Here is a 21646-nt window from a genome sequence, read left to right as displayed (position 1 = left end):
CGGACACCGCCTCGGAACAGCGGCACCACGGCTCCGATTCCAAATCATCCTCCACACCACTACCCCGCTGTGCAGGCTTTGTCATCCTGCATCGCTTCTCACCCCCTCCCCCACCCCTTCCCTACGTCCCTCCTCCCTCTCAGTCTCCCTCCTATTGATTCGGCACGTGATGCCGAGTGCCTGAGCGGCGTTTGGATCTTACGTTGCGTGGTGAATAGGAGTGGGTGGGGGGTGAATAGGGAGTAGCGAGGAAGAGGAGTGGGGAGGAGGCGCGGGAGGGAAGTAGGAACGGACTGGGGATACGGCGGTCTGGGTGCACGCGTGTGTGTACAGATGAGGGGCAGGGTGGGCTGGTGAGTGGCTGTGCGGTTGGGTGGTTGTGTGTGGTTGGGTGTGTGGTTGGGTGTGTGGGTGTGGGGAGCAGTAGTGTAGCGGTTAGCGCGCTGCACCACGAACTTGGCGACCCGGGTTCGATTCCCGCTCACGGCAAACACCAGTGACGATTATCTGAACCGGTCCTGGGCCTCCCCTAGGTCGACTCAGCCTCAAATGAGTACCTGGTGCGGTGTGTAAACATCGCCGCTAGGGAGACAAAGGCGGTCGGGCGTGGTGCTGGCCACCCACCCCCTCGTGTACCGTTCCGGCCTTCATAGGTGCTCGCTAACAGCACTTGCCCCTACAGTCTGGTAAGGCTATACGGGGGATCTTTGTGTGGTTGGGTGGTTGTGTGTGGTTTGGTGGGTGGGTGTGTGGTTGGGTGGGTGATTGTGTGGTTGGGTGTGTGGTTGGGTGTGTGGTTGGGTGGGTGTGTGTGTGTGTGTGGTTGAGTAGGTGGATGTGTGGTTGGGTGTGTGGTTGGGTGGGTGGTTGATTGTGTGACCGGCTGGCTGTCTGGGTGGGTGGCCTTGGTGTGGTTGGGTGGCCTTGATGTGGTTGGGTGGATGAGTGGCTGTGTAGTTGCGTGGTTGAGTGGCCGTGTGATGGGGTGGGTGTGTGGGCGGATGGTTGTCTGGATAGGTGATTGTGGTGTGGTTGGGTGAGTGGCTGTGTAGTTGGGTGGGTGGGTGGGTGAGTGGCTGTGTAGTTGGGTGGGTGGGTGGGTGAGTGGCTGTGTAGTTGGGTGGGTGGGTGGGTGAGTGGCTGTGTAGTTGGGTGGGTGGGTGAGTGGCTGTGTAGTTGGGTGGGTGGGTGGGTGAGTGGCTGTGTAGTTGGGTGGGTGAGTGGCTGTGTAGTTGGGTGGGTGGGTGGGTGAGTGGCTGTGTAATTGGGTGGGTGGGTGGGTGGGTGAGTGGCTGTGTAATTGGGTGGGTGGGTGGGTGAGTGGCTGTGTAGTTGGGTGGGTGAGTGGCTGTGTAGTTGGGTGGGTGAGTGGCTGTGTAGTTGGGTGGGTGAGTGGCTGTGTAGTTGGGTGAGTGGCTGTGTAGTTGGGTGGGTGGGTGGGTGAGTGGCTGTGTAGTTGGGTGGGTGGGTGGGTGAGTGGGTGTGTGTCTAGGTGGGTGGATGCGTGGCTGGCTGTCTGGGTGGGTGGGAGGTTGTGTGAGTGGGAGGGAGGCTGAGCGAGTCGGCTGCTGCTTTGTGTCCCGCCCAGTCCGTGCTGTTGGAGGCGCACGCTGCAGAGGCTGCTGCTGCTTCGCCCGCGCGTCTGTCTACCCCGTGCAGGTACAGGACCAGGTGTCTCTGCGGCCTCTCTTTGTCTCTCCGTGGCTGTCTCTGTGTGGGGAGCGGTGGCGCAGTGGTTTGCGCGTTTCGATACGGACCCAGCCTGCCACGCCATTTCGTTTTGCAGGCACGGCTAACATGAGTGGCGAGCGGTATCAGTACTTGGACTGGTCCTCACCATCTTAAGTCGACGCCGCCTTAAACGAGTGACTTGGTGGTGAGGTGTGTGTGCGTACATCGGCAATGGGGAGACAAAGACCGAGGGCGGATCCCAACACCGCCGTCCACTTGTGCGTTGTGCCGGGCGTTATAGGTGCTCGCTAACACAGCACGTGCTTGACTGTTCATGGGATGCACGTGGGTATTGGTGCAGTGAGGCTGCATCACAAGGCTAAGTGAGTGGTGAGTTTGTGAGCGAGAGAGTGGTGAGGATTACGACACGGTGTGCAATTGTGGTGAGTGTGCAATTGTGGTGAGTGTGCAATTGTGGTGAGTGTGCAATTGTGGCAGTGTGGAATTGTGGTGAGTGTGTGTGAAAGGGTGACTGGTGAGTTTGTAAGCGAGAGATTAGCGAGGTGTACGCTGCGGTGTGCGCGAGTGGGTGAGCAACATGCGGGGACCACACGCGTTGCGTCAACTTGGGCGCAACTTCCACCGTCGCCACAGTCCGAGGCTCCCACTCAATCCGTCGATTCGGGGAACGAATCCGTTGAGCTCCGAGCTCTCATCCACAGCTCCCTTTCTATTCATCACCACGCTTCACCTGGATAATCCCTGGAGATGGAATATGCCCGATGCGAGGGTGTCCCGGGATGTCAACTAACGCTCAGCGAACACGCAGTGGGCACGTGCACGCACGGTTGAAATTACTAAACCTTCCACAATAACTCCGCCGCTCGTCATCATCCGCCGTGGTCTATAAACTGCTGGATGAAGGCTTATCTTCACATCGTCGCCATCCCTCACGGTCCAGCGAATGCCACGATCCATCTCCCTTCTTGCGACGTTTCATAACTTACGTGGTCGCTCCATATCCGCGGTGGTCATGCCTCTGGAGGGTGTTCCATCACCCACCAATATTGTTCGCCATCCCCAACCCGAGCTCCCCTTGTGCTCCTCACCCATGAGACTCGTGTCGATGGTTACTCGCCTGGTTCTCAACAAAGTCGCGTGTCTGTGTGCGGTGAGCGGTGGCGCACTGGTTAGCGCACTCTGCTATGAACCAGGCCCACCTGGATCCGATTTGCGTCCGCGACTACTGTCAGTGGCGAGTGATATTTTAGCCGGTCCTGGACCCTATGTCGACTCAGCCTGAAAGTGAATACGTGGGGCGCTCCGATTAGCACGGTTGACTACGTACGGTGCCAAATAAATTAAACTCGCATAGCACTGGCGAAACAAAGACAGCCAGGCATGAGTATTGGTGAGTGCGCCGTGCCTGTATTGCCAGGTGCTCTCTAACAGCACTTTACCCACAGAGATGGCAAGTTATATTCGGGTGCTTGTCGCAGCGAGCGAGGGGATTAGTCAACGTGTGGTATCATCCGATCGCTACGTTAATGCACGAGGCCTTGTGAGGCAAAGGTGGCCGGGTCACGCCACGCTCGGTCTCTCCAGTTTGAACGAAATTATTTGTTCACGTGTCACATCGCCGACGATTGTAACCCCAGCCGTTGGCAGGTGCTATACTGTACGTGGTCCCGTCATGTGAATGGGGAATTTATGTTACTGGCTTGGGCCCGCACACCGCGCCGTGAGAGGGGAGTCAGGCGAGCTGCGATGAGCGCTGTGAAGTGCCGCAACGCAAGTGCCGTTGCAGCGCAATTACCGGCTCGACATCAGCCACGATCAAGCCACTGCTGGGTGAAAACCTCCCCAAGCCGTCGCCGCCTCTCACAAGCCTGCCACGTAATCATCCATCTATCGATTTGCGCTAGAGCCCGATTTCATTGCTCCATCTCCTCGGCGAGCGCCTTAAACATCAAATCGGGTGACCAGGATGAAGGGTCCGACAGGAGCTGCCGTGCCACGCGGTGTCCGTGTCAGCGCGGCTTGCGCTCGAGCGCCCATTGGCTGCTCGCGTCGACGCTCCGCGTGGGCGAGCGAGGCGAGGAGGAGGAGGAGGCCTCGGGCGACGACGCTGGGGGCGAGCGGGGAACCCGGCCACGTGGCGCAGCGGTAGCGCCAGCGGCTCGCAGCAATCGGAAGCGTGCGAGTACAAATCCTGGATGGCATGGGTTGACTCAGCCCCACCATCTCTCCCCTCCGGAGTCGATACAATAACTACCAGCTTGTGTTGAGATGCCAACAGCGGTTGCGAAATGGATAGATTCACCTCCCGACATAGGAATGTGGAATGGTCATCATTGGATCTGCAGGGTTGTGAACGGGAGATGAGTACCAATGCCTCAATGCTCATTTGAGCCGGAACTCGCGTTTTTTTAACTTTCCACAGCGCTTCTGGAGGTTTTTTGTTATTCATTCGTGGAAAAACCCGCACGGCTCTGGGCTTTGTAGGCAGCCACTGCGCGTCTCCGTGTTCACCAATCAGTGTGGACCAGGCAGGGCGCCTGCTTAACTTCTGTCTCTCCATGTACACACACGCGGTATATATTTTACCCATCCCATCAGCCAAACGGCCTTTTGGGGAGTCGATCTTCTCAGCAAGATCGGTTTAGCACAAGCTAACTCTGGACCGGTTTTAATACTCGGCGAAGAAGAAGGACGTGTGGCTGATGGGATGTGAGAAAACTCTTAATTGTATCATGTAACGAGAGGAAGATGTGTGAAGGAGGCGAATTGATCGCATATTTATTTTGTAACATTCTTCACGACCACGCTGATGATGATTGTGTGTGGACCAGAGGGTCACGCGAATTAATCTAAGCATTAGCCCTGTGATATCCGCTTCTGTGGGTCTCATTGCTCTGCCCTGGCACCGAATGGATTCGGAGCACGAGCGGGGCAGTGTTGATGGAGACGATTTGAACAGAACTACTCGCTGGCGTTTTAGCCGTGGGGGAGGGCGGGTGGGGCTCGCCCCGATCCCCGCTCACCCCCCGTGTGAGCCTCGGCTTTTGTCAAATCAACACCGTGCCGCGCATATTTCGGCACGTCCAGACCGGGTCCTCGGGCCGCACCTTGGCCTGCCGAGGAGCCACGCGGAGGGGGGGGGGGGGCTGGAGGGGGATGAGGACGGCCGAGGAGCCATGAGGGGGGAGGTGGGGGAATGGTGGGGGAGCCACGAGGGGAGATAGACAAGGACGGTCGATGAGCCACGTGGAAGAGAGGGAAATAGACGAGGACGGCCATGGGGCCATGACGCCAAACAGTCATAGGCAGCAGCAGCAGAGAAGTCAATCATTGACGTGCCGGTTTTCTGTTGGCGCTGGAAACCAGCTTCTGTGAGGATGATAGAGGCAATGATCTGTTAGCAGCAGAAGTTCCGGTTGGTTTGGAATCCTCCGGCTCTTTCGGGAGGCAGTTGAGGGTCAATAATGGGGGTGTGGCGAGCACGGCACGTTCCACGCGCGGGGAGGTGGAGGACGCGAAGGATCGTGGCCTGGAGCTCGAGGGCGAGTCTTGTGGCTTTCCGGGTTTCAGGATGGCAATGACTTTGACTTCCATGCTTTCAGGATGTTGCCTGTCTTGTGGATGGCGCACCAAACCCATAAACATCACCAAGACCAATAATCCAAACTAAAACCCTAGCCCTAACCAATAACCAAGACCATTAACTCTCACCAAAACCCTACCCCTAAGACCAATAATCCTAACCAAACCCTTCGAGCTAACAAAGACCCTTAACATAACCCTAAACAATATATCTCATAATTAGATCTCCTTTGCCCGTACCAAAGTTTAGTAATAGAGTTTCCCCCCTTTTTTCTGGCAATAAAACTGAAACCTTTTTACAAGGAATCATGTGTGCATTAACCACAATACTTGTGGTCAAAATGCAAACAATAAACACACTCCCTATTGTAAAAAGGTTTCAGTTTTGTTGCCAGAAAGAAGGGGAAACCCCCTATTATTCTACTTTGGCACTGGCAAAGGAGGTCTAATGATGTAGATGCTTACCCCGAGCCCTCATTACTCTGATGGTGCATTGTCTTTGAGCTGTACGCCATTTGGCGTGCTCTGGTCTAGCACCAATTGAGACGAGGCTCAAAAGAAAGCCGTCTCTGGTGTGGACCAATCAGTTTCAAGGACAATGCCAATATATTATTAGATATCGTCATAGGGGTTTTCCCCTTTTTTCTGGCAACAAAATGGAAACCTTTTTACAAGGAATCACGTGTGCATTAACCAATGCTTGTGGAGAAATTGCAAAAAAAAACACTCTGATAATATATTTTCTCCACAAGTATTGGTTAATGCACACATGATTCCTTGTAAAAAGGTTTCAGTTTTGTTGCCAGAAAAAAAGGGAAAACCCCTATTAAGATATATAATGTAACCCTAACCCTTACTACTGATGTCAGCCGTAGCCAGACATCGAAATTGGATAATTTCGGTGTAACTGCCATTTTGCAGTCACCCCCAAACACATCCCAGTGGATGATATAATTGCCCAGGTTGATGTATCCCTCAAATGCTTGGGACACATCGCAGCAGATCCCACACCGGCACTGAACTTGGCTTTGTGCTCTGGCCATGCCAGGTCGGCCTGCGTGGACCTCCCAGCAGCGACCATGAGACTACACGTGGCGAGTTTCGTGGCCTGGGCCTGTCTCCTCTCCCTCCACCTCACACCGCCCACCACCGCTCAAGGTAACATGCAAACACGCTGACATATAATGCATGCACACATGCCCACGTACGTGAACAGTGTATGGACAACACTGGCATACGAACACGCGGACACATGGATGCACAAACACATGCACACACTCATGCGCGGACAAACACGTGAACACGTGATTCAACATGCGAACCCGTGCAAACATTCACAAATGGACACACGCGCACACACACTTCAACACGCACACACACTTCAACACGCGAACACACGCGCGCGGGCACATGAACACACGCGTTCATTACCCATTGGCCGTCACGCTGCCATGAGCCGCAGGCGTCGGGCCCCGGCCACCCAGGGGCAACTCGACTCCCTCAGCAGTCACGTGGGTGGCGCCCGGAGGTTTCAATGGTTGGTGGAAGTTCACGCGGCTGCTGCCCACTGCTTTCGTTGAGGGTGGTGCTCTTTGTGCTTTATTAAAAGTTTACACTCCACTTGGGCTCTCAACGCCACGAGACGGCGAGAGGTTACAGCTGCCAGCAGCGAGCAGTGAACTGCCCTGCGTGAGAACATTTCTCCAGAAGATGATAATGAGGTTCATGGGCTCCTGGGACAGACGCGTCACTCAGCCTCTTCCTTCACATGAGAGGCACCAACAAGCTCGCGTGGGTCGTGTCACGCGTTATTGTAGTCGACTTAAATCCAAGGAACAAAAGCAAAATGAGCACAATCGCAGTTGCTGAGCACAGGTCCAGTGGCCACAGAACGCCTCGCGGCAAGCAACAAATAGCACCATTGAGGTTGAAATATATATATAAATAAAGACCTTCATCTGTAAACCTCTAGGGTATTTCCCGACAAGGTAGAAAGCTGAAATTTGTTACGTAGGTAGATTTTAGGATAGAAACAACAGGAGAAATCTAAACATCCTAGATTTTTCATTTTAAGGCCCCCAAATATCGATTTTAAGTGCCCCATGAGCATGTTTGTGCCTGGTGTCATTCGGACACCGTTCAAAATATAAGATTGAGTGTTTTTGTTTGAGAGAGCATGAAACATCAAATCACATTTAAGCGAGAACCATTGTTCTATCTTTTATTGTTTGAGATGTTTCGGATTCAAGCGGTTTTGAACAAAAAAAAACGCATTTTATGATATTCAAATCTGAATAATTAGAAAATGGTAAAAAGTAGAGAAGCTTTCCCTCAGGGTATTAAGTTCATACATTTTTTAGATTTCTAATAAAAAAGAACAGAATCTTTAAATCTAGCAGTTTCTGATGGGTATTTTTTAAATATAAGAAGTTTAATCAAGTCGTCAACAATCTTTGCGTTTTTTTTGCGGAAATGTTTTTAAGTAGTTGTTCACGTCTGATCGTAGATACAAATTTTATAAATCATATCAGGTCAATTATTATATTTGTTGAAAACATTTGCCGAGCAAAGAAAGCCTTTATGAACTAGTTGAATAATAAGAGTGATCACACTTCTTGAATTGAGCAAGGCTTTACACAGCTTGTAAGGAGAGACGGCGGTGAGGACATTCCAGAGTCACTTAGAATCAATAGATGCGGTCGCTTGCAGGCCTCCCATCGTCACGTTTAGTTTCCTGCCGCAGTCAAACAAGAACCAAGGCGTAAAGCGTTCCCCTCACCCCAAGACGATTCCCCTCTAACTTTTATTTTCTACGCTTTTGAGTTGAATATTTAACAGAACATTGATGCGTTTTTAATCGCCCGCCGTGGAATATAAAACAACAACCACCCACACAGCACGGAGTCCGAGCCAGGCACCGACTCTGCCAGGGGATCGTTGGTTGATGGAGATCCAGCCACGAGTCTGGCTCCGCTTGCCGTGACTCACGCGTAATCCGCGAGGCTGCATCCACTGAGCCGAACCAACCGCACTGGCGTCGCCAAGATGGCAGCTGGCAAGCTCGAACTGCAGATGGGCCACACGGGTGCAGATCGACGACTGGTGGATAGATAAATGGATGGACAGGATTAGATAGACGGATGGACAGACAGGAAAGATGGACACGATATTTCCCAGTCATAGCAATAATGGCCACACCTTGTGAGCCGAGTAAAACTGATTCAATTCTTCACTCAGAGAGGCCTCGTGCTGGGTGGGTAGCAATACCTCGTGCTGGGTGCGTTATGGCCCGGCCGGAGAGAATGGGCTGTGCCCACAAGCGGAACTCTCAGCCCGGCAAGACGCCGCCAGGCGAAGATGCCAATAGACGGAACACTCGCAGGACACAACCACGGTGAAGTGACATTCCCCACGGCCGAGAACGGAGGCTGCCCGGAGCGAACTGAGAGACGGAGCCACGCGCCACATTCGTGGAGTCAGGGAGATGGGACGTTGGGTGCAGTGGCCGCGACTCCAGCGGCCGCCCGGCGCTGCCTGGTGCCGCGTGCTGCTCACGAGGGGGCAGGGGGCGTCGCGTGCGCTTCACGGGGCGGGGGTCGCGCTGCGTATAAATCCATGGATCCACGATGGTCTGGACCCGAGCGCCACGAGGGGGAGGCGATGCCGGAAGAGAAGAGGCGGAGCCGAGTGATGCCTTGAGCCACGCCGAGTCGGGCGACTCGCGCAGAGGAGGACACCTCGGAGTGACAAAGCTGCTGCTGCTGCTCAAGTTGGTGAGACAACAGTGGGTGGTGGTGGTGGTGGTGTGGACCATGGTGGCAGCGGTGCTGGCTATGGTGGTGGTGGTTCCGGCTATTGTGGTGGTGGGGCTATAGTGGTGATGGTGGTGGTGTTATATTGGTGGTGGTGCTCTACATCACGCGTGCTGGTCGCTCCTGGTTGCTATGTTTGATTATTTAAATATGGTTAGTTTTCAAACATATTTAATAAGCTTAATAATAGGGGTTCCCCCCTTTTTTCTGGCAACAAAACTGGGGAAATAGGGGAAATCTCTATTATTATATTTTTGTACTGGCAAAGGAGGTCTAATGATAATTTAATAAGCTTATTTAGTATATCCTCAATTATCGACAACATTAAATACGTAACTTAATTTTGCCAATAATTGAAGATATATTTAATAGACACTCAATATATTACTTTAAGTCAAACATGTATAACTAATCCAACATAGCAGAAGTTATGCAATATATGTTGCCATTAATTTAGTATCTCCAAAATAAATGTATGAAGAATATTTATGAAAATCAAAGATATACAGTACTAAAAATCAAACGAAGCAACATACATATCTCCATACACGGCCATCCACCGTCACGCGTGGGAATCATCCATGATTCAATATTTTCGGCGTAATGCGTCCATGTGAAAACCTTTCAACAGCCACTAAAGGCCGCTACAATTCCCCACAGTGTAAAGAAAATAATAATACATTCTTTAATCGATTCACGATCACGGATCGAGATAATTCTCCGACAGCCCCCCCACCCTAACCCTTGATGAACTGTATCGCAGGGTCACCATTCAATCCGGTTCTTGTTTACCCCGTCCCATTTCTAGAGTTGCGTCCAACCCCTCCCCTCCCTCTGGCAAGGGCCTCCTCGCTGGGGCGCTGTGCCAAGCTGGCGGAGCCTCGCTACGCTCCGTGGGCAGCAGGGGGAGGGATTCGTGCCCAGTCTGTTTGGGTCAGCAGGTGTCAACAGTTAGCAGGCGGTGGCACCGGTGTGCGCGGTGAAGGGGAACGCGTCCGGAATCGCAGCGGCGCTCTCCCGGCCACGCGACGGGCAGAGCCGACGATGACGCGAGGCGCCTCGCCACGTCGAGGCAGCGGGCGAGAGTGATGACGTGGCTGGCCAAAAAATAATTTCGCGAGTTTGCTGAGCAAAGCTTTTCCGACTCTCAAGACTGTCTTTCAGGAGGGCCCTACCAAGTTATTGCAGTAGGGGAGGTGGGGGGTGAGCAGCGACGTTGCTGCTGCGTGTGGAATCCCAAGTGTGTGATTAGCGGGTGATTTTTCAACATTGGGATGATTTGGCCAATACCAGTTCCACTGTGTGTGCACGTTTAGCTATGGGGAGGAAACTCATGCAGAACAGTAAAAAAACAGACAAAGATCCCCGTATAGCCTTGAACAGATTGTTGGGGTAAGTGCTGTTAGCGGGCACCTATACAGGCCAACACCACGCCTTTGTCACCCATTGCTGATGATGGCACATCACACCAGATGCTTTTTTTAGACTGAGTCGACCTAGGGGAGGCAGGAGAGATTCAGGACCGGATCAAATATTACGACTGTTATTGGTGGTGAGTGGGAATCGAACTCGGAACCCCAGCCGTGCGGTAACCCACTGTGCTGCCGCTCTCCATGTACACACACAGGGGGAGTTGTGTGAACGGCCTCGTATGTTTACTCCGGGTTCTCTAGTTTACTTCCATTAAAGCCAAACTGGAATTGGAAAAACATCCCAATGTGGCAGCACCCTCATGACAAGGAGTCTTGAGACTCAGCGAGGCTATCCCAGGCAAATTAAGGTCCACCTTGATTTGTTTTTACAACTTCGCTGAGAAGGGAAATCGATGGGGAGGCATCGCCACACTTCTTGGCTCATCACTCGCAATTCCAGCGCGGGTGCTGGCGCACGCCGTTTGTATCGCCGTGACCTCCTCACCCCCGACATTGCGGCTCTCTCCCCCTGGCTGTCGCCCCGCACAGCGGTGCCGGCGCCGGCCAACATGCAAGTCAGCGTGCTGTCCGAGAGCAGCGTCAAGGTGTCGTGGAAACCAGCGCGTGGGCGGTTCAAGGGGTACCGCCTCATTGTGCTGCCCAGCTCGGGTCAGTACCCTGCCAATCTCTCTCTCTCTTCCTCTCTCATTTTCTCCCTTCCCCTCTTCTCGTCATTCCCCTCTCTCGCTGCCCCCTGAGCTCAACCGACCGTGGCCTCTCTGACCACTGGGCTATATGCGGAGGGTTGTATCAACTCCTCGACTACAACTGATTCTTCCGCTTAGAGATTTGTCTGATCACGTGCCCCCAAATCGATTATTTATGATTTACGTTTATATGATTCGCGATTATTTGCTAATTTCTTCTTAAGGACAACGCAGTGAGAAAAACTGCACAGATGAGAGAGAAAAATATTTCAATGTTATTGCTTGTGCGGATAATAGGAGTAGATGTGGCGGATATTAGGATCTGTCCTGAGTAGATCTCACATCGGGGAGGTGGAGAGAACCCTCACTGCCCGAGCACGTGCAGTGCGGAGAGAGGGGGGAAGTTCTTCAGAGGGAAGAGAATTCTTTGTTACACACGAGACTTGAGCAGGAAATCATAGAGCAGCGCATAAGTCGTGCTCCATGGGTTTTGGCTCAGGGAAGCAAAGAGAAAATAAACTTGAAAAAAATAATATAATTACACTCGGGCGGCATTACAGAACGCCAGCACGGATTTGTTCTGGGCCTGGGGGGTGGGGTGGGTTTCTGGCTCGGCTGGAAGCGTCTGGCTCTGTGCCCCCCTCCCCCGCCCGCCCCCCCCCCATTTCCCCCCACCCCATTTCCCCCCACCCCGCGCTGTAAGCGCTGTGTCTCGCGGCGCCTCCTCCATCGGTCGGTGTGGGCGACTCGTGCGCCGCCCGCTCACGGGGCGTCCCTCTGAGCAGCCTGAAGTTGGTGTGGGGGAGCGAGCCCCCCCCCCCTCTCCTTCCCCTCGCCACACGGCGGCAGAGCGGCGTCCTCGGCTCCTCAACCTTCTCTGGGTCACGGCGCTCGCTTCCCATGGCTCCCCACGTTTCTCTCTGCCAAGTCCTCAATCCAGCAGTGGAATGACCATGGCCACTGCTGCTGTTGCTAATGATGGTGACATCCTCTTCGCGCTTCCAATCCTCTTCGCGCTTCCAATCCTCCTCTTGCGTGGCTGCCCCCTACATCTCGGTCTCGCCACGTGGCAGTGCAGGGTCACCGATGGTGGTACTCTAATGCCTTCCCTTCTGGTCGCATGTCCAAGACACGGGAGTCGGTGTCGTTCTCTGCGTCTCGTGCTGACCCAATCCGTTCAGCATTTGTAGTCTCAACGCTTCCAGGATCAACCTCAGCTGGATCATTGCGAACAGCGTTGGTTCAAGCAAGTCTGACTGCTGATGAGACATGTTGAATCCAGTCCCGAACTTGCATGTCTTGAACCAATGCTGTTAAAATGATGCACTCTCCAAACGAAGGCCGTGTGGCTGATGGGATGTAGAAAAATAATTTTAAATGTTTCGTGTTGGGCCAGATATGTGAAGGAGGCGTGGTGTCCCATGATTAAAATGTTCGCTTACGTTCTGCACGAACGACGCTAATGATTTAATTTCGACCGCGAGTGATCGCCAGTGCCTCCTAGAGCCTGGTCTGGCTGCTGGTGCTGATGCTGAGGTCCGAGCGAGCGGTGTGGATCTCGCCAAGAGAAGAGCCGCTATTTTAGCGAAGTGCACATCCATCGCTGGTGTCGCCAATCAGTGCCCCCCCACACACACAGGAGGGTTCTAGAACCCCAGACATAACAGTTGCCCCCCCCCCCCCACCCCGTTTTGGCCATGCAACGGAAGACTCGGGTTGTCACCAGTCTGGGAATTTGTATTGTGTGTGAGAGTGTGCCAATGTGTTCTACATTCTGATGGGTGCGCAGTAAACATGCATCGTTGGCCCAATGTCGGTCAGAAGTTGGCTCAATGTCGGTCAACATTGCACGTTCACTGTGCGTGCCAGTGTGCTCGATACATCTTGACGGAAAGCGTGCATCTGCCGCTCGCCGAGTAGGCGAGGGCTCCCCACAGGAGATGACGCTGGCACGCGACGCCACGGGGGCGGTGGTGCGCGAACTGGAGGCCGGCGTTGAGTACATGGTCAGCGTGGCCGCGTATGGTCCTCACGGGGAGAGCACGCCGCTCGTCAAGCAGATCGTCAGTGAGTCCGCAACCTCCTCCCCAATGTAACGACTCACGCACGCATGCACGCGTGTAAATATGCACACGCGTGTAAATATGTCTTCACCTCGCACCCTGTGTCTGTGCATTTGCTTGGCGAGGCCGCGGCGCAATGGTGAGCACACTGCGCTACGGACCCGACAATCCGAGTTTGATCCTCGCCCACGTCCATCATTGGTGACAAATATCCGAATTCGACCTGGGCCTCCCCTAGGTCGACTTAGCCTTAAATAAGCACCTGGTGGGGTGTGTAAACATTAGCACTCTGGAGGCCGGGCGTGGTGGTGGCCACACCCTCCTTGTATGTGTTCTGCCGGCCTTCATAGGTGCTCACTAACAGCCCCAACAGCCTGGTAAAGGTTATACAGGGGATCTTTGTCTTTTGTGGGTATGTGAGACAACCCCCTCCACAAAAGTCGAAAGCCCCCCACGCCTTGTGGAGGAGTGTTTTTTCTGGCTCTGAGGCCAAGGCTAATGGCCCATGGCATGCGTGGGGAGGCGCGTGGGCGAGTGGGTTGCTGTTGTTCATGAACAATTCGCTGTGCCGTCTGTGTTGGTCTTTGTGTATAAATGTTCGCGTCACTTTGTGATAGTTGTCTGTGTATGGTTACATGTGTTTCTTCGTGTCTGTGTCACTCATGGCCCTTTACCTGCATGCCCCCACGGATTTTCATCTTCAGTAGGGACGCAGGCCACCACCTCCACCACCAACATCGCCATCACCACAACCATCATTATCATCACCACCATTCCTTGCCTGCTATTGATTGATGGGGAGGTGAGCCTACAATAGACTCAGACTCACGGCTTCCCTCACCTCGTCGCCACGATCCTTGATGTTTGGCAGTTGCCTGTCCCAAGTTAAGAACTGGTCCACTCGTGCTGACTGGAGCCAGAAATAGCCCTCCGGAGCTCCCGTATTCCTCAGGTCCAAGCAGTGCTGGTCCAGCTTCTGAAAGACGTATGGCAGCCTCCTCTGCTCCCCAGCGAACGTTTGGCTCTTCCACGTGGCCAGCCACCGTGGTTTATTGCTGTTTCTGGAGAAACCCCAAGGGGCGAGGGGGGGGGGTATGGGGGGGGGGGGGAGTTGTCTCCTGGCTTCAGAATCTGGGGTTTGACCAAGAGACGTCATCGACCCACGTTCCCTCGGGGTCTCCGGCACAAGCTCAGTTTGTTTTTTCCGTGGTTCTTTGGTCAATAATTACGGCTCTTCGTGCCCGCGCCCCCCGTGAGCCACCTCAGTGGCTGTAAGCGCCATGAGGATAAACGGCTATTTTCAGCCTTTTCCTCCGATGGCATTGCTCACAGCAGCACACACCACGGTGGACCTCCAGTCCCCATTCCTCGCGTGATGTACGCATTACAACGCCCCCCAGAACCCTTCGGTAATTCATCAGCACGTTCCACGAGAGGGACCACCTTATGAACGTTCTTGAGAAGTCATCGAGCGGTGTGGTGGGACGAGCAGGACGTGGCTGACATCTCCCTCACGCTCCCTATCCCCCATCCCTCCCCCTCTTCCTTCCCCCTCCACCCCTCCCTCCCTCCCCTCTCCAGTTGAAACAACATCAGCCTCTCTGGCAGAGGCGCCGAAAATTCAGAAGGAAAAAGAAGAGAGCAGCAGCCCCACGCACATCAGAGGTACACATGCGTGGGTACACGTGGCAGTGTGTGTCAGCTTTGTCTTGTGAGTGTGGGTATGTGCGTGTGAAAAGGGCATGGTGCAGGCCACCCACTCCCTCGCGTGTCCCGTTCAGGCCTTCTTAGGTGGAACTCACTCACAGCACTTGCCCCAACAGTCTGTTAAGCCTATAAGTTTGTATTTTTTACACCGAGACGGCGGGGAACGCGTGGGGCAGAGGAGAGGCGCAAGGTCGAGGTGGGAGCCTGGGCAGGCAGCGGGAAGAGGAACACATGGATGTGGAAGAACATGAATAACAACCCTTCCCATCATCGACCAAGACCTCGACTGTGAACCTCATAACCTCCGGCAATTCAAATCCCGATGCCATCCCATGTGGGATCGCGATGCTGCTGTTGTCGCCATCCTCCTGGAATGTCACCACACAGATCCAGAGGAACGTTGCTGCTGCTGCTGCGCGAACAGAGGTAGAACAACGCGGTCATCCAGAATCAACTCCTCATTCAAGACGCAAACATCAACTCATCTCCTCATGGCTTTAGCATTCCTCCTCCTTGAAGACACTGGTGGGACCATCAACTGCATCTGCACATGAGCAGACGTATGTCCACATCTTCTTCCTAAATTGAACATTCCAGACAGGAGTCACAGCGGTGCGATGATGGCCATGCAACACAAACTATGGACCATGCAGTAAGCCCACTTTGGTCTGCGCTCCTTCATAAGAGGAGGAGGAACAGGAAAGTGACACGAACCCTCTGCTGAGCCATCTCATCGTGGCCGGCACCGCACCTCGAAATTGGCATCGAGCTCCTGAACCATCTTGCGGCTGCCGTGCGCAAGAAAAGATTAGGAGACCACGTGGGTTATTCGGCATTGACGGTGGTGCACAGGGACATAATCACACATCAAACAAGTCCCACCGCTCTGTGTATTGTCCTACTCTACGTGTTGTATACACGTGTATAGTTGCACACGCATATATAATACTAAGCTGTGACATACGGGGCATTCACATGACCGCTCATGCATGAGGGAAGGAGGGGGGAGGGAGCGAGTGAGTGAGGGGGAAAGGGGGAGGGAGGAGAAGGGGAAAAAACCCCAAAACGCGGAGCTCCCCCAGGAGATTCCTCTCGTCTGGGCTGCTGCGAGGTGGATTAAGGTTGAGCAAGACGCAAGGAGGAGGAGGAGGAGGCGAGAGGGGAGAGCGAGGGTGGGAGATGTGAGTTTGTGGAGTTTGGGGTGAAGGGGGGAGGGGAGGCGGGGCCGGTTGGCCGCGTGCTCTGCCTGGGGGAGACTCGGCGCGGATTGCCGCGATGTCCTCGCGGTCACGGAGCCATCTGCCACCGCTGCTCTTGAGTGGCGTGCGATTTGCCGATTCGCGAACCCCGGTCCATTACATCCGCTCGGCCCGGTCCGGGTCTTGGCTCTTGCCGATGGCCATCCCACGGGGATGGGGAGCAGAATCAATGCAGGACATTGTGAGATTACTCTTCTTTAATTTTGCCTCCGTGGTTAATACAGTAATGTGGAATCCTCACCTATTGATGGACTCGCCATGCCACTTAAGGGGGTTGTTCGTCCGTAGATCACAACTCTCGTCAGCGCAGGTTGGAGAATTGAGGGCCCAGGACCGGTACAGATATTACTTCACCTCAACCACGGCAGCCTCCTTAGCTCACCCTCCTCACCTTACCCTTATAATACCTCACAATCACCTAGGGGGACAAAGGCGGCCTGGTGTGGTGCTGCCCCCCCCCCCCCCCCCCCACCCTGCCTTGTGTGTCGTGCCGGCCTTCATAGGTCCTTGCTAACAGCACTTGCACCAAGAGTCTGTTACAGGCTATACGGGGAACATTTCTATTTTACGAGTGAGGTGGTGGGAAGAGGAATCTCAGGAACAGGTTGATGAGGTCACAGTCCGCACTGCCGGTCAGGGAGAGGAGACAGTGGCTTTATGAAGGAGCAGACGAGGTCAGCATCTAGCAAAAAGAAGCCGGCCACAGAGGAGGAGGTGGGAGATGAGGAGTTGTGGGCAGTGGAGGCAAATTGGGGTCACGTGGCGGTGAGAGACACGAGGCGAGTCCGCAGCTGAAACGTGGCGGAGTATCATGCATGGCGTGTCGACTCGGGCGTCCGTGAGAACACGTGCTCAGCACCACGGGAATGATTAGCTGGCCTTGACGCGTGCACGTGAAGCCAACCCCTCCATCTCCCCGTCCCTCTCACCACCTCTCCTGTCTCTCCAACCATCTCACCATCTCTCACCATCTCAACATCCCTCTCACCATCTCCCCATCCCTCTCACCACCTCCCTGTCCCTCACCACCTCCCTGTCCGTCACCACCTCCCCATCCCTCTCACCACCTCCCCATTTCTCCCACCAAGGCTGCCCGCCGGACGTGCCCGCGGAGCTAGTGTTCGTGGTGGACGGCTCGCAGGGTGTGAGCCGCGCCAGCTTCCAGCGCGTCAAGGCGTTCGTGTCGGCACTCGTCTCTGCCTTCACCTTGGGGCCGGACCGTGCGCGCGTCGCCCTTGTGCAATTCTCGGGCGACGCGCGCCTCGAGTTTGCGCTGCACCGCTACCGCAGCAAGGCGGAGATCTACAAGGCCCTGCGCGCCGTCACACTCAAGGGTGGCAGCGCTACCAACACGGGTGAGCGGTGCCACGGTCGCCCCGGGCCCCCCCCCCCCCCCCACCCTTCGTTGACTACGGGAGATGTCCAGGGCCCCAGGCAACCATTCGCCTGGTAAACACGCAACGTTGGACAAACGTTGGCTTGTGGTTGGAACTGTTGGTTCAATGTATAACACGTAAGCTTTCGCGACCAATATTATGGTTCAACGTTGGCCCGACGTTTTACGTTAATTGGGGAAGTTCACGATGTTCATCTTAACTTAATTTTGTAGTTATTCACGTGAGTGCTCGTGTTTACGCAGGAGCATTTCACCGAGTCTCCACACTCCCTTCTCAAGAGGGTGCTGCCAAGTATTTGCAATAAGCAGGGGCCACGATGTTGCTGCTGCTGCTGCTACTGTGTAAATCCCAATTGTGTCATTTAGAGGTAATTATCCTGCAGTGGGATGTTGGTTTGACATCGTATGGCTCTTTGTTTAGCCCTTAACGTCAAGATGCGCGAGTCTCTTGGCTCGCTCGTAGCAACTCTTTGCTTGTGCCACCTGTCGAGTTGGGTCCATGCCGACCCTGACCCCAGGGGGCCCCCGGTGGTGCCCTGAGACTCTGTCCAGACCCCCTTGGCCTCGCCTGGGAGGAGGAGGAGGAGGGGCACAGCCCCGTCGGCTCCCGGAGCCCTGAGGGCACGTGATCTGTGCCCGCTGTCCTCCTAGGGTGGCGGCCTTGCTGTTGCTGCTGTTGTTAATGTTGTTGCTGCTGTTGGTAATGTTGTTGCTGTTAATGTTGTTGCTGTTGGTAATGTTATTGCTGTTAATGTTGTTGCTGTTGGTAATGTTGTTGCTGTTGTTGCTAATGTTGTTACTGATGTTGTTAATGTTGTTGCTGTTAGTAATGTTGTTGCTGTTGGTAATGTTGTTGCTGTTAATGTTGTTGCTGTTAATGTTGTTACTGCTGCTGGTAATGTCGTTGCTGCTCTTGGTAATGTTGTTACTCGTAATAATAGCAAAGGTTTTTGTGTTAGTAAATCGACAACATTTTAATCGAAAACATTTACTCTCCAACACACCGGTGGGCTGAAGTAGTCACTATTTGGTGTTTTGTTTACGTGACAAATCCCTTACAAATTGGCTGTGCCGGGTGGTGGAGGGTTACGACGCATTTCTACTTTTATTATCAATAATATTGGTCGCGACAGCCTACGTGTTAAAGTGTTGTTGCTGTTGTTCGTAATGTTGCTGTTGTTGGTAATGTTGCTGTTGCTGCTGTTGGTAACGTTGTAGTTGCCATTGTTGCGACGGCACGCAGGCGAGGCGCTGCGCTTCACCCTGGCCTCGGTGCTCACGGCGGCATCGGCGGAGGGCGGCGGTGCGCGGCGCCGCGTGCCGCAGCTCGCCGTGCTCATCACCGATGGCCCGGCCGACGACGGCGCCGACGTCGCCGAGCACGCACAGGAGCTGCGCGACGCCGGCGTCGAGCTTTTCGCCATCGGTGCGAGCACTCGCCTTCCCGCTGAACCGCTCGCTCGCTCAACTGCTCACTCGCTCAACCACTCGCTCGCTCAACGACTTGCTCGCTCGACCACTCGCTCGCTCGACCACTCGCTCGCTCAACGACTCGCTGGTTCATGAATTCATACACTCTCTCACTCACCCATTTACCTGCTACCGGCATTAGTCTGCTGGGAGTGGGTAATGACTACTGCTGCTGTGTGCGAGCTCATTTGATCTCGATCTTCGTGCCATTAAAATGAGTTTGTTCCGCTGACCGCCTTCCCGTCGCTTCTCTGCGTCAGGCGTGGCCCAAGCGAACAAGAACGAGCTGCGTCTGGTGGCGTCGCCGCCGCTCTCCACGCACGTCTTCTCCGTGCGGGGGTTCGAGCAGCTCGAGTCGTCTCAGGGCGTCGTCATCGGCCAGATGTGTGCCGGCGTGGAGGCGCAGCAAGCGCGCATCGAGGAAGAGACCAGCCGTGAGTGACCCCGGTCACCAAACGTCGCTTGCGGCCGACCGCCATCGGCCAAGGTCGCCTGCCGTCGACCGCAATCGCCAGCGATCCCGCGGAATCGCCAGCAGCTTATCACGATTGCCCAAATGAAACCGATTGCGAACCCTTAAGATCACCGCCATTGTCTCGTTTCTACATCTCTCCCCTCACTATCCCCCCCCACCCTTTGCCCCCCCCCCCCACCCACCTCACCGCCCCCCACAGAAATCCTACCTCCCCAGAACCTGCGCACGCTGGAACGGACGGGCGACTCGATCCGCCTGGGCTGGGACGCGCCGGGCCCCGAGGTGTCGAGCTACCGTGTGTTCTACCAGCCTGTGGGCGACGACGAGGGCACCGCGCGGCGCGAGGCGACAGCGCCCGGGGGCGCCACGCACGTGCAGCTGTCGCGCCTGCAGCCCGACACCGAGTACCAGGTCAGCATCTATGCCGTGTCGGGCCAGCGCTCCAGCGAGCCGCTCGTCGTCACCGAGAGCACCACCGAGGACCACGGACGAGGTGAGACACACACACTCGCATAGAGACACACAGACTAATGTAGAGACACACAGACTCGCATAGAGACACAGACTAACATAGATAACTATAGACCACTATAGACCAATCCTGAATGTATATAGCCATTCCCACCAGGTCTATGATCACAAACTGTGCAGTGCAGTATTATATGGTAGAGTTCAACACCGCTACCAGACCTTGAACAAATCAATTCCTTGCCACCCACGCACCACTCCCACCCTGTCTGGGTCCAACCCAGAGAGCTGGTGACCCTGGTGTGTGGGGTGCTGAGGGTAGCGAACTGGCAAGTGATGAGGGTAGCAGACTCGCGGGTGATGAGGGCAGCAGACTGGTGGGTGATGAGGGTAGCAGACTGGTGGGTGATGAGGGCAGCAGACTGGTGGGTAATGAGGGCAGCAGACTGGTGGGTGATGAGGCTAGCAGACTGGTGGGTGAAGAGGGTGGCGAACTGGTGGGTGAATGTGCTGCCTGTGCCGTGGGGCTCTCCTTCTGCTGCCTCAGGGGAGCTGACCCCGCCAGGCGACGTGGTGCTGACGGAGGCGTCATCACGCAGCCTGCGAGTGTCCTGGTCGCCCGCGCGCTCCTCTGTGCGGCACTACCGCATCGAGTACCGGAGCCTGGTGCCCGGAGATGACAGCGACGAAGACGAGGAGGATGATGAGGGTGAGGACGGGCGTCATCGCCCCATCCTCCTCATCCTTTTCCCTCCCACCATCAACATTTTCCTCCCTCTTCCTGACTACCTCCCTCCTTCCTCCGCCTTCTCATCCACTTGCTCATTGTCTCTTCCTATCTCCTCCTCCACCCCCCCCTGCTCTGGCTGATTGTGGTGATGGTGGTGGTGGTGATGATGGTGGCGACCATAGCGGTGGTAATCTTGGTGATAATGATAATTATGATGATAGTGACGATTGTGATGATGATCATGATGGCGACCTCTGCCTCAATCACGCAGACCGGGAGCGGCCGAGCCTGCAGGAGGCCGAGGTGGATGCGGCAGTGACGATGCTGGCGCTGAGCGACCTGCAGCCTGAGACGCGCTACCGCGTGCACGTCGTCGCCGTGTACGACGGGGGCGAGGCTGTGTCAGGGGCCGTTGAGGAGACCACGCTCGATGGTACGGCCACTGCCTCCACTGCGGTGCCACCACTCCCTATGCCGCCCACACGAGGCTCCGGCCGATTGGCTGGGCGGGTGCAGCAGAGGTGGCTGGGCGCTCGTGCACCGAGGACACAAACTTGTGGGGAGTGGTCAGCACGCTGTGCTCAGAATGCGCTCATGACCAACAACAGTGGCAAATATGTGAGCCTGTCCTGGGCCTCCCATAGGTTGACTCAGCCTTAAATGAGTGCCTGGTGCGGTGTGTAAAACATCGCCACTAGGGAGACAAGCTCGGCCGGGCGTGGTGCTGGCCACCCACCCCCTTAGTTTAACACATAGGCTTTCGCGACCAATATTATCCAGCCAATTAGTAAGGTTTGTCACGTTAAAAATAATGCCAATTCGTTACTAGTACAGCACACTGGTGTGTTGGAAAGTACTCGAATTGTAAATGTT

The 21646-nt window shown here is 54.8% G+C and overlaps 1 protein-coding gene across 4 annotated transcripts in view; it reads left to right on the top strand.

Annotated features, from left to right (window-relative positions):
• Positions 1-298: 298 nt before the first annotated feature.
• The window catches only part of LOC133344078 (collagen alpha-1(XIV) chain-like), a 97373-nt gene continuing 76025 nt past the window's right edge, over positions 299-21646 (top strand). For 2 of the 4 annotated variants that reach the window (XM_061554025.1, XM_061554024.1), the window contains exons 1-12: positions 300-353; positions 1589-1659; positions 6323-6432; positions 11048-11167; positions 13126-13272; positions 14850-14933; positions 17323-17589; positions 18874-19056; positions 19361-19534; positions 19775-20068; positions 20591-20752; positions 21045-21206. In XM_061554025.1, the coding sequence (XP_061410009.1) occupies positions 6354-6432; positions 11048-11167; positions 13126-13272; positions 14850-14933; positions 17323-17589; positions 18874-19056; positions 19361-19534; positions 19775-20068; positions 20591-20752; positions 21045-21206 (1672 nt within the window). In that variant the 5' untranslated portion in view covers positions 300-353; positions 1589-1659; positions 6323-6353. Of the gene's footprint in view, positions 354-1588; positions 1660-6322; positions 6433-6465; positions 9048-11047; positions 11168-13125; positions 13273-14849; positions 14934-17322; positions 17590-18873; positions 19057-19360; positions 19535-19774; positions 20069-20590; positions 20753-21044; positions 21207-21646 lie in introns of those variants that run through there. The other 2 variants (XM_061554027.1, XM_061554026.1) reach the window with 2 other exon arrangements.

Source organism: Lethenteron reissneri, chromosome 19 (assembly GCF_015708825.2).
Source record: "Lethenteron reissneri isolate LAM-NWPU_2019-01 chromosome 19, ASM1570882v1, whole genome shotgun sequence".
In the NCBI taxonomy this organism is placed as follows: Eukaryota; Metazoa; Chordata; class Hyperoartia; order Petromyzontiformes; family Petromyzontidae; genus Lethenteron; species Lethenteron reissneri.
The sequence above is the reverse complement of the archived record's forward strand: the minus strand, read 5'-3'. Positions and strand labels throughout refer to the sequence as shown.